This window comes from Loa loa (assembly GCF_000183805.2).
Source record: "Loa loa unplaced genomic scaffold supercont3.46, whole genome shotgun sequence".
Taxonomy (NCBI): Eukaryota; Metazoa; Nematoda; class Chromadorea; order Rhabditida; family Onchocercidae; genus Loa; species Loa loa.
In genome coordinates, this window is record NW_018108226.1 from 134,087 (window position 1) to 146,144 (window position 12,058).

The 12,058-nt window shown below is 32.8% G+C and overlaps 2 protein-coding genes across 2 annotated transcripts in view; both read right to left on the minus strand.

Moving 5' to 3' along the window:
• LOAG_17162 (hypothetical protein) overlaps positions 1 to 8,435 on the minus strand; it is a gene marked incomplete at both ends in the record, with an annotated part of 18,607 nt that extends 10,172 nt beyond the window's left edge. The window contains 11 exons of the mRNA XM_020449822.1: positions 76 to 272; positions 551 to 758; positions 941 to 1,153; positions 1,607 to 1,732; positions 1,985 to 2,245; positions 4,030 to 4,153; positions 4,495 to 4,595; positions 6,781 to 6,907; positions 7,455 to 7,625; positions 8,030 to 8,134; positions 8,281 to 8,435. Coding sequence (XP_020306593.1) covers positions 76 to 272; positions 551 to 758; positions 941 to 1,153; positions 1,607 to 1,732; positions 1,985 to 2,245; positions 4,030 to 4,153; positions 4,495 to 4,595; positions 6,781 to 6,907; positions 7,455 to 7,625; positions 8,030 to 8,134; positions 8,281 to 8,435 — 1,788 coding nt within the window. The remainder of the gene's footprint in view (positions 1 to 75; positions 273 to 550; positions 759 to 940; positions 1,154 to 1,606; positions 1,733 to 1,984; positions 2,246 to 4,029; positions 4,154 to 4,494; positions 4,596 to 6,780; positions 6,908 to 7,454; positions 7,626 to 8,029; positions 8,135 to 8,280) is intronic.
• A 1,556-nt stretch (positions 8,436 to 9,991) lies between these two features.
• The window catches only part of LOAG_08667 (hypothetical protein), a gene marked incomplete at its 3' end in the record, with an annotated part of 4,794 nt that continues 2,727 nt past the window's right edge, over positions 9,992 to 12,058 (minus strand). Inside the window, exons 3-6 of the mRNA XM_020447760.1 lie at positions 11,898 to 12,055; positions 11,243 to 11,395; positions 10,721 to 10,836; positions 9,992 to 10,353 (exon numbers count right to left, since the gene is read on the minus strand). Coding sequence (XP_020302045.1) covers positions 9,992 to 10,353; positions 10,721 to 10,836; positions 11,243 to 11,395; positions 11,898 to 12,055 — 789 coding nt within the window. The remainder of the gene's footprint in view (positions 10,354 to 10,720; positions 10,837 to 11,242; positions 11,396 to 11,897; positions 12,056 to 12,058) is intronic.

The following is a 12,058-nucleotide window of genomic DNA, read 5'->3' on the forward strand; positions in this document are numbered from 1 at the left end:
CCATTTCACTTTCAATGTTCTTTTCAATTTGATGAATTAGATTGAAAAGAGATGAAAAAAATTAAAATCACTCACTTGTTTTTTGTCCGGATGATTATTTTCTAGAAATCCAATATTTTTATCCTGTTCACGCAGTTGCTTTTGTAGCTTAACTACACGTTCTTCACGTTCACTTAACGGTATTTGAGCGCAATTCGAAACTATATTTTTGGATTTTTCAAAAAATTCATTTAGTTGACTCACTATTCGTTCCAATTCTTCATCGCTTTCAGCTGGAGAAAAGGAAGAATAAAAAACCAAATCAAAATAGCGAGAAAATTCAGTTTCATTTCAAAAATTTCAACATCTGCCATATTCTAGAAATGATCTTCCTTTCACTTTTTTTATTTTGTATTTACATATCTTTAGACTTTTCTCCATCTGGAACATATCAGATTAGTTGTCTTTCGATCAATACCTCATTGATTGTAAAGATCTGATAAATTGATACAAACAAGAAAGTCATAAAAATTAAAATTTTATGTAAAACAGAAGAATATTGTCCACTGACCTCCAATCAAGGTACCTTGTGCTGATAAGGAATTCAATGCGTCTGATATTCTGGTAACAATATCAGACCATATCTGGGTGAAGTTCTGAAATGAATCGTTCGCAAGTTGCAATTGAGGAGTAGAAATATCCAGATTGTGAATTCGATCCAATTCCGCATGCAATCCGCTTACTTCTATTTCCTTTTCTTTGATCTCCGTCAGCTTGTCCTGCAAAAAGAAGCATGCCATATATTTGGGCCTTAATTACAAGTGATACCATATTTGTTTCAAATTGTAGGACGAAGTTATTTCAGCTGAATAACTCTTCACTCAAAATAAGACTAATACAAAAGTGATGGGTCATAAATGCAACATACTTTTGGTTTTAGATTTTTCAAAAATTAAAATACCTGACAAGCCTGTATGATATTTTGGAGTTCATCTGGATTCCGAGTAATCTTGATTTGATATGTCCAATCAAGTAATGGCTGCAATTCCTCACCAACTCGATTGACATTTGCAATGAAAGCATCCACTGGTGAAATTACTGTACTGACAGAAAGAGTTGATGAGGAGGAAATCATCGGATCGATTGTTTCATGTGAAGTAAACTGTACAGTAGACTGAAAAAGAAAACGCCATAAATACATGTATGTCGTACTGATTTCAAGCACAGTTTAATAGACATTTCAACTTTAATAAAAGGACACAGTCAACAGCCTAATCAGACTTGGCTCAATTATCTCATTAATTTAGTACCGACTTGATAAAACTTGAAATTTCTTTTTGATGATTTGATGGGTGCAAGTTTTTTTTCTGCCTATAAAATGAGTTAATTTTAGAACATTACAATCTTGTGCATTCAACTCAACTAGATCTCATACTCTTATACTTTTCATAACTAATAACTAAAAGCTAATATGTATCACCTTAATGTATCCAAACTTAAAAGAATTGAGTAATTTTGCTAAAATCGACATTCATTTTCCATTTCATTCCAGATTTCACGAAATAAATTGTGTTGTCTGCAGATAAGCAGCTTAGTTTACTAAAGTTTCACATCTTACCAAACTTACCAAAGGCTCACTTTCCAGCTGACTGTCCACCTCTAGATGCTGTTTACTGGTCCCAGCAGCGCCATAATCCTCTTCATTGTCATCAGGTCGAAGCTGTCGTGCTTCTGCTTTTCCACTTCTTACTAACTAAATGAAGTTGGAAAAAGAAATGGCACTTCCTCAAATATATATTCTTTTCTGAAGAGCTAAAATCGCAATCCAAACGATTTAAAGAAGAGATGACATTTTTCTGGAAAAAACAGTTTTATTTTTAATTTAAATCTAAATACCGGAAAATAGCATAATTTTGACAGCTAAGAATTAAAATTAAAATTCAACTGAAGTGAATTTGTAACCCATTCACTTCAATTCCGGAAAAATAATTCAAAAGGAACGAACCATATGGGAATGGTCATCAATTCGAGCAACAATGTTATCCCAACGTTGGGTTACCGTTTCGATTTGTTGTCGAATTTGATTAGCATCTACTCTATTGGTACTGTCAAGTTTACCGATTAATTCAACGGCAAGTTGTGAAAGATGGACAAAATCAGGATGACCTTGCTGAAGGGCAGATTCGAATTTCTGTATTTGATACACTTGATCCACTATTTCGTTTTCCTCCTTCAATTCATTGACATCGCGCAGGCTTCCCATATCCTGTAGCACATGTCCATCCAAAGATGTAGTGAGCAAAGCGGATAATTTAGTAAAAACCCAATTTCGCTTAAATGCAACTTAATGAGTGGCAGAATTAATTAAAAGTTAAAATGAAGGTCAGAAACTTGATCGTGTAAAAGTTACAAATTTACGATGATTAATGAAACGATATTTACTATAAGTTATTACCCTAGGATTATGTATATTCAATTGTCAAGACGCAGACTTTGCCTTTCCGTTAGTAATAGGAAATTTCTGATTGGTTAAGAATAAATGTCACTCACTTATCCTTCTAATATTCCTAGTCTTCAATGACGTATTAGACAGGGCCAAACATGATGAAATACATTTTCCGAAACTTTAAGTTAGTTCCGGACACAGTGAGATGACATTTGAAGGGATGGTAATTGTGAATTGCAAAAAAAAAGAGAACAACCTGTCAAAACAGTTGGACAGTACTCGAATTTTATTCTTAAATGAAGAGCAAAACGTTTATGAACTATAGTAGAATATCTTTGCTTGGAAATATTCATCTGTACAAGAACACAAAAGCATAAATTCATTCATGCTTGAATTGATCTTGTTGACAAGTCTGCTATAGCCAATATCTGATCTCAGTTATGCTTGTTGATTTAAAGTCTACGACATTAGTCACCAGATAACAAAATCTTACATATTTTGTCTCTCTGTTTCAAATTACTTTTTCTTGGCAACAAGTATCTTATACAGACTATTTTATACGTATTCAAATAATAAGCACAGCTATTTACGTAATGTTTACCTAACAAAAGATGCGATAAGATATAAATGAAATCCTTAAAAATGACTTCTTACTGTTAATGGAAGCTATTTGTCAATCACTTTGTCAAGCAATAAAGATAAAAAGTAACTGTGTATCGTAAGGTATCAAAATGAGAATAAAAAGTAAATTTTGAATAAAACAAATGGAGAGACTTTGGAAAGATCGGAGAAATCAAAAACGAAATAGTTGGAAATTTCGAGAGAAAAAGTTGAGAAATGTGGAATAACGGTTCAACTCTTCTATCAATGCTTCCAAACCACGGAATGAGCTGTTTGAACAACAGATAGATAAAAGTAAATCAAAACATTCATTTACCTATCAGTCATCTTTTAGTTATAATAAAATAAAATGTTAATTTGCAAATATACTGCATTTAAGGATCGGAAACTTTCAATTATTTGATTTATTATTTTTGAATTCTTGAAATGTAACTGAAGGAATATGAAAGTACTACTCACTAATTAAAAGCGTGATAAATGCGAAATAAGGAGTAGTTAGGAGAGTGGATGAACTTTAAATGTTTAGAAGGAAGAAAGAAACATCGATAAATGTGAAATGAAAATGACACATACAGAGATGTAATACGTCATTAAACGCATCAATCATTGAATATTTTTTTTGAAACCATTATCTTTCCATTTTATTTTCAACTCCATTTATTTAATGATAATTGAAGTGCGAGCGATGAATTGTTGAGATAAGAATAAAAATTGAACCAGTAAAACGTCTTCTGGACAGTAATGACAAAAGAATGAATCAGTGACATCGAAAGTTGGCAAGTTTATAATAAAGTTGAAAAAATTAATGAGCATTCAGAATATTATCTCTCTTCGTCACAACTTATCAGTAGTTTCATTAGGAGTATTAATTAACATATAGAAGAGTGAGTGTATGTTTAGTCCTCTTTGATCTCTTACCAAAAAAATTTGAGATGTTAACCTTATTAGAAGACATGATAAGAACGGAATTCTTTCGAGCTTACCTCTTCCCAATTATCAAGCCATTCCAAAATCTTTCGATATGCGGAGTTGTATTGAACGACCAATTCCGATAAACCATTTAACTGTCGTTCGCGCATTTCAGCCCACTCACAGACGCTCATCCACCTGCAAAATTTGTCTAAGAAAACAATAATTTACAGTTAAACCTTTCAGCATAATGTTTCAAATCTGCAAAAACGATAAGGACTTTTTGTAATTTAAGAGAAGAATTTCAAAAATTTCAATCTTAAAAATTTTTTTTAAAAAAGTAAGCGACTTTTCTAACTTTGCCAATTTTTGGTCCCACTACTTCACTTCCTTAGAATTTGAGAAATGGAAAACTCCTCTATCAAAGTGGACATTTGAATGTTCTCTCAACAATTCTTTAACAAATTTTCAAGCATTCACCGAATGAAGTAAAAAAGAAAAAAACAATCTATCCAAACAAAAACTAAGAGAAAAATAACCTCTGTCCAACGGATTGCAATAATTTTTCCAAATTTTCGTATGAGAAATGAGAGTCTGATTCGTCTACTACAGCCACAAATGTTGATAAGCCGCGAACGATCTGTAATTATTATGGGACAATGTACTATCTCTATCTATCTCTCATATCACTTATTCGTGAAAGTTGAAGACAGTCCTCTATTCAAAATTCTTGATATTGAAATCTACGGAAAATTTGCAATACTTTATTGGAATGAATTCAAGGAAAACTGCCCAATGAAAAGACTTTTATCTTACGATAGGTGCACCAGATATTCATTGGTTTTGCTTCATCTACATTGGCTCTTCTTCATACTGTTCTTGATGCTGGCTCTTTTCAAAAAATATTCTTCAGTAAAGTTACCTATCTCCAGGATACCTTTATATTCACAATGAAATTCTGGTGAAGGTAATAGTTGAATTAGAGAAAGGGAGAAAGAAGAAGATTTTCTCATACTTTTCCTTATACTTAAAGATAATGCGAGAAAATAATTTAGAAAAGCTCAGATTCTTAAAATAATTTTTGGAAAAATTCAAATTAAAATTATCAAAAGTCAATAATAATAATAAATTAAAGATATCAAACAAAAAGGAAATTAAATGTTTTGAAATGAAAAAATTAGATGGAGACTATTTCATCAACAGAAATATGCATTGAATAAATGGCGTAATAAATGACATGTCGCTAAGAGTAGCTAAAAAGCGTTCCATTTAATTTCTCATTTTTCCCTTCTTAATTTCTCTTTTTACTAAACAAATTTTCTTAGCAAAAATTAAATAAAAATTTTAAAAATAAAAATTCCAAAATGAAAGTTTACCTCAACCAAACAATGTCACACAAATTATTCAACGATTGTTTTCGCAGGAAATTTCATTAGGCAAAGCAATAGAATAATAATTCAATCCAACAGAGAGTGGTTCACAAGAAAAAAAAAAATTACTCAAAAATGTTTCGTATTATCGATTTATCTCTCTTAGTGAAAGGAGCAATCAGTGATGGGCCAAGATGATAGTCAGGAATTGTGGTCTATCGCTAATAGTAAACTTCAAAGTTCAATAGTAGTGCAAAATGTCAAATTTAAAACATTTGAAAACGTTGCTAATCCATTCTTTCAAAAGTGAACTAAGTACAACGGAAAAACTGTACCTGTAGAGTTGAGGGGTAACTAAAATACCATTTCCCGACTGGAAAATGATCCAGCTCTAGCAAGGATACAGTGCCACTCAAGGAAGAAATATTACTTTCACCTGCAGAATTACAAGACTCTTTTTTTTTATCCGGAAGTTGAGTTTCTTGAACAGCGTTCAGTTAAAGCACATATTTGTTGTTATTGATGATGCGTTGAATATCAAAATGCATGAATCGAATTTTGAAATAGTCTGATGAAAGAAGTTAAGATTCAGTTCCTTTTACTCAAAACTTCATTTCATTACAAATCTAACGTTGCAGTCGTCAGAGGTCCAAAAAACTCAAGAATTCTATTCAACAGCGTTGGATTAGATTCCGACCCGAAACATCCCAGAATAAACAGAACTCGATAAGCAGAATATATTTGAGAACGAATAAATTCTCAAAAAAAAAACGATGTTACAATACACAGCGTAATGGAAATCAGGCCACTGATATTTATTGCCAAATAATTCCTTGCAACACAACCATAAACCAATTACTTTGAAGGAAATTGGAATGAGTACAGAAATTTAGCAGAACATGTTTCAAATCATTTTCAGAGAATATGTAACCAATGCACACATTCGGATGTGTGCATACATCTATACGACTAAAGGTTAGAAGGCAAGGGCCTAAACCACGCTTGTTCTGGAATCTTATTGACCAACACCATTCAATTAATTACCTTTCCTAAATTTACCACGCAGAATTTTCTCCATCTTACTCCTTTATCTTATAAACTATTTAGTTCAATGATCATTCTCATTGTTTTTTACCCCTTCAATAACCAATTAACGGTAAATTATACGAAATGTGTTAAATGCGAATATTCGACGGTTATTTTCCAAACAGTTCCCCCCTTTATTTACCTTTAATTCTCTCATTAGCGCTAATTATAGCTGTAATTGACGCAGGAATATGTACAATACATATTTGACAACTGAGAAACGATTCCAAGCATTTTAAAATTACTGAATCTTTACTATCCAGTGAGAGAATAACTTACCGTAATTTTTTATTCCTCATTTATTTTCTAATCTTGCCTACTTCTATTTGACCGGTGTAGGACCGATGGATTTGAAATTATTGAACTCACCTTTTGTTCATTTTCGATGCGCTCTTGAATTGCTGCATGGGCATTGATTAATTGTTCAATTTCATTTTGATTCATTGTTAACGGCGACGCATTTTGTATTTCTTCCTCTATACCATCTAACCATTTCCTAAAAATAAAATCATTCCTTTTCGAAAATTGAAAATATTTCATTGGAAGATGGAAATGAGCAGGAAACCATTAGATTATTACGAAATATTATAGTGCAAACCTTACTGCAACTTATGCAATAAGAAAAGTCAATTAGTTGGAAAAGTAAATAAAATCTGAAAATTTCATTTATATTTCAGATTATCCCACTAAACAGATGACATTTAGTAAAGTCGTGGGACTTCCACCGATAAACCATCAACTTTCTCGCTTGGAAACAATCCCAGTTGCTAGATCAATAAGTCTGACAAATTACCAAAAACTGTATTTTTTGGGAAACAAACAAAATTGTAACACGTGTAACAAGTGAATAAATTATTAATATAAGAAAGATGGCAGCGACAACGTTAAAACGTGATATGAACTTCCAGAAAAACCTATTTTCATATTTTTGTTTGTCAACATGTTGAACATCGATCACAAAGTAATGAAAGACTTTTTCAAGACAAAATTGTACGCAAATATAAAATACCATCAAAACTTTTGAAGGAAAAAGGAATAATAACCTGATTGATTCAAGCTGCTCGATTTGAGCTGTGTTCAAACAGTGCTGCAGTTGATTTTGTCGTGACATTGCAACTTCCCTAATTTGTTCCCATTTCGCATTTACCACTAATAATTGGGAGACAATTACGCTTGCCTCTTCTTCGTCCATTTTTTGTACCAGTTGCTGACCTCTTTAGTTTGAAAAAATATATATTTTTTAATTTTTCTAAAAAATATAAAGAGACAAGAAGCATTTCAAAAATTTCATCGTAAAAAGATAACTGTCGAGGAATTTTCAGAAGACTGTATAGAAATCATGTAGCAGAATAAGCATTATACATATCTTGTTCAATACATTATCATAAATTAATTAAAAGGTGGGTGGATTAAGCATTAAATCGTTTCAAAATGCTGATGTGCAACCGTATCCGGCTTGCGATAACGCCTCTGTAAACGACCGGAAAATTTTGTCGTCCTGTTAACTTATTTGTCGCATTTGTAGCAATTAATGAATATATTTGTTGTGTGTTTTCAAATTAAGAAAAATTTCGAAATTTCAGTGATAAAAAATGTGGCGCAGTTGTCAACAACAGACCTGTGCAGTACTCGACCAACACCATCTTGACTTTCGGTAAGTGATTGCATAAACATTTCATGCTCCTTGAATAAACTTTTCACTAGCTCCACCTTCAATGAAATTCTAAAGCTTATGAATTTCATTGAAATAATTACCACTTTTATACATTTATTTTACTTGTCTTTCTTGCAATGGATGAAAAATAAGAAAATTAACCAATTAAAGTGGGAAAGATCACATTGGCCAAGTCTCAGCCAAAGCATTGCTACTGATATTGCTGCCAAATTAAATTCTGAAAAGATATGTCAAAACTTGCATCATTTTTTTCAATGGATTTCATACAGTTAGCCTGTTCTTCAGCCTCGAGCAACCATGCCAGTACATGTTCCAGGCAATCTTGAAATTCAACAATCGTCTCCTCCATCACTTTACCCCGTCGCCGGGCCGATTTCTGGCTTGATACAGATGATTTGCGTGACTGTGTCTCGATGTTCTCAAAAAAATATTCAGTCTTAATTTGCTTTGTCAAAAATTAGAATTATTGATTATTGGCTGTATGCAAATTATAGAAAAACTCAAAAGTGCAAGAATTACGGCAAGATAGAATATATGATAGACCGTATAGGAAGGAAAGAATTCTCAAACAAACACACTAAAATCTCTAATAAAATGGAAGATGAAATGCCATGTGATATACTGCATTTCGAGAGAGAAGAGTGAAGAGCGGGAAAGGAAGTGCATATGAGAATTGCTGGCGCAATTATCTCAAGAGCGCTCGAACCATTCCGGTCTATTCTGCTTTATTCTTCCACATGATAATACCATTGGATAAACAATCAACTTTCATTTTCATTTCTATTTGTAGTTATCACGAATTTGATTCCGAGTTTTAAATTTTCATTTTGCATCATCTCATATCATTTTCATAATAATTTGTGCAATTTCACTTGCTCTTTCATGACATCAAACTGAGCACATGGACTTTCCTGATGTCATCTTAAACTTTTACACTCAAAATCATCGATTTATGATCGCCACATAAACACAACAAGAAAGATTACAGAAAACAAGAAAACAAGTTCTGCATTTCAGCTTTTGTTGGCATTTGAAATCGATGATTATTTCCAAAAAAAAAGAAGTCATATTCTGAAAGTTTTTATGTTTAAATATATTTAAATTTTGAACTTAAATTAATTAAACGTTTCGAAAACACAATTTGCTGCTTCCAACTATTTTGATTTCTGTCCACAAGTGAATCTTTTTGAGCTGTTTCCTCTAGTTTATACTTCTTCTTCAAACGAAAGGTAGTCACTTGCGAAATTATAAATTTTCGAACGTTTTAATATAAGTCTTCCTGAGAAAACCTTCATCACACCGATTTTTTCTATAGAAATTTATTCCCTAAAATTCTATCCACAATTTCTGATGATCAACGCTCCTTCTAATCTTTGATTCCTTTTTAAATGACGACGAAGTTTTAGAGCAGCGAAATGAATGAATGAAGAAAATGGTTGCTGATTACAAATATCAGATTAGAGTTCTCGAGCAATATTCGTGGAACTACACATACAAGTTTTTTTTGTTTTTGGATATTTTTCTAATTTGAGGTTAGAAAACTAATCAAAAGAGACCAAGCAAGATTTAATTTTCCAGATTCAACTTTTCTTTCTTTCTTCTGAATTGCCATTGAAAAATAATAAATGAAATGTTCGTAGAATTGGTAATCAGGTTATTACCGGAAGATTGGCTTAATTATCAAAATTAGAGTAGATCTATTGAGATATTGACCTATAAAGCATCCTACATATAATGCTCGGCAAAAGCTCTGCAACCATATTCCAATCTGAATTTGAAGTATTGGAGGTAGAAGGAGACGTTTTCTGAATTTTGCATCAATGCCCCAGTTCTCCCGAGATATTCTCATTTTTCGTATAATTACATAAATATTTCTTTGATTTAGTGCGTGTAGACATAATGAATTTAAGAATTAATCAAACCAACTTCGTTAGTTTGCTGTGAATGCTTTCTAGATGACGGGACAGAAGAAGGTTGTTCGGGACTTTTCCATATCGGACATTCCATTTCAGCATAAACAGTATCTACCGGTGATGTTACTGAATCTACCGTAGACCGTGAATCGCTTTTTACAACATCTTTTTGGCTGGTTACCATCGATCCTTGAAGGTTTTTATAAGATTCCGATGATTCTACAGGTTGTTCAGATAGTTGTAGCTCAGGTTGAGGTTGAGACTCCGGTGATGGGACTTCAGTAGTCAATGAGAGGTAAAGTACCATCAAGTAACAAACAACACTTTTCTTATCTAAACGTTCGCTGGAAAAGTCTGAAAAATAACTGGTCATATCATAGAGTATCATCATCTTACATTGTTTTTTCCCTTCCTTAAATCTATTTCTTTCCAAGTTCTTTTTAACGATATTTCCGCATTCACATAAACTATGAAATAATTAATGAGTGAAAGGAAATACACAGAATGAAAGTATTTTTACTCGAGTAACAGCTAGAATTGAAGGAGTAATGGGACAGCATACATTAGAGTCAGGATGTGTCACATCTCTCCGCTTAATTACCAATCATATAAGAGGTAATTTATGGTAAAGTACTCCTCTTATTTCTAAGAGTTTTGAAAAGGCTGTAACCTCTATAGGCTGACAAATCTGAAAATTTCTTGCAGGTGAAAGAGAAGAAACCTTTTGGATGAAGAAGACGTGGAGTATTGATATGGCGTTCAGCTAGGCCCATTGCATGTTCAATGCGATCAACTGCCCGCATGTCACGTATCTGATTCATATTGAATAGATCTGGGCTAGAAAAAGACCAATGAAGGTGGAGATTAAGCACGTATATCTTGTGAAAGTCCTCACAGATATAAGTGTCTACTCCATAAAAACTCTTTCAGTCATTCACGTATCTTGTCCGAAGGATAACTCATTCTAAACTTGTCTTACTTTTTTGAGTTAACTGTCAACTTTCCAGCTATTGGTCCTTTATTTTATTAACTCTCACTTCAGTCACATTCAATGAGAGTTACACACTGCTTTAAGTTTCAAACTAAATGTGCCTCAAAATTCATTATCAGGAATTCTGATAGTACCATGAGATCTTAAACTATTGGAATTCTTCTCCCTCAATCTATTTATTTGAGTGCCTTTCTTGGACTTGCTCAAAATTGCATTATACATTCATTACCAAATGTTTGTGGAAAGATTAACTTATAAGACAATAAGATAGCATTTAAGGCGTAGCCGTCTCTCCAAGATGAAATGAAATCATTAATTTGCACTTCAAAACGTTGCGCTCGTTCGACACACCAATCTTTCAGTGCTTCGGCCATTTTCTGATCACGGACATCAACTGGAGCGAATCTGAATTCCGACAAAACTGTTCAGTTCAATTAATATACCAATCATGTGAATCAAAAATCTGCTTTGCTACCAAATGTTCCGATATTATTGAAGTATTAGTAAGGATGAGAAAGTTGAATTTTGATGAAAAATTTAAGATATTGGGATCTTCTTTCGTACTACAATGCGACATTCATCACAGGAGCTAAAAGTAATAAAATGGAATCTATTTACGCTACTTCTTACATTAATTAACAAAATTTCTAAGCAATAATTAAAACTGATAGAGGAAAGCAACAAGATAAAGGGAAAAATTGGTATAGTCACAGAAGGCAATAAAGTGAAGCTATGTGATCGCTCGAACTGTGGAAAAAGTAAATTTTAAATAATGAGGTCGAAGATAAGCTAGGAAGGGATGATGTATTCAATAGCTGTCTATCTTATCATCCTTGCTTAGCAGAATATAAATTTAAGTTCATAAATTTAGCTAAAATTCAAGCTTTCATATAATCGACGTACTGACCTCTTCCAAAAAATTTGTATAAGCTGCCAAACAGCGGAACATATGGCTCGAGGATTCCCATCAGCAAGTTCACTGATGCTTATCTGGTTGAATCGTTCATCATTATCGACAAGCCGAAGTGCATTTGATATATCCTGCACTCGAGAACCTGAGCTTATCTG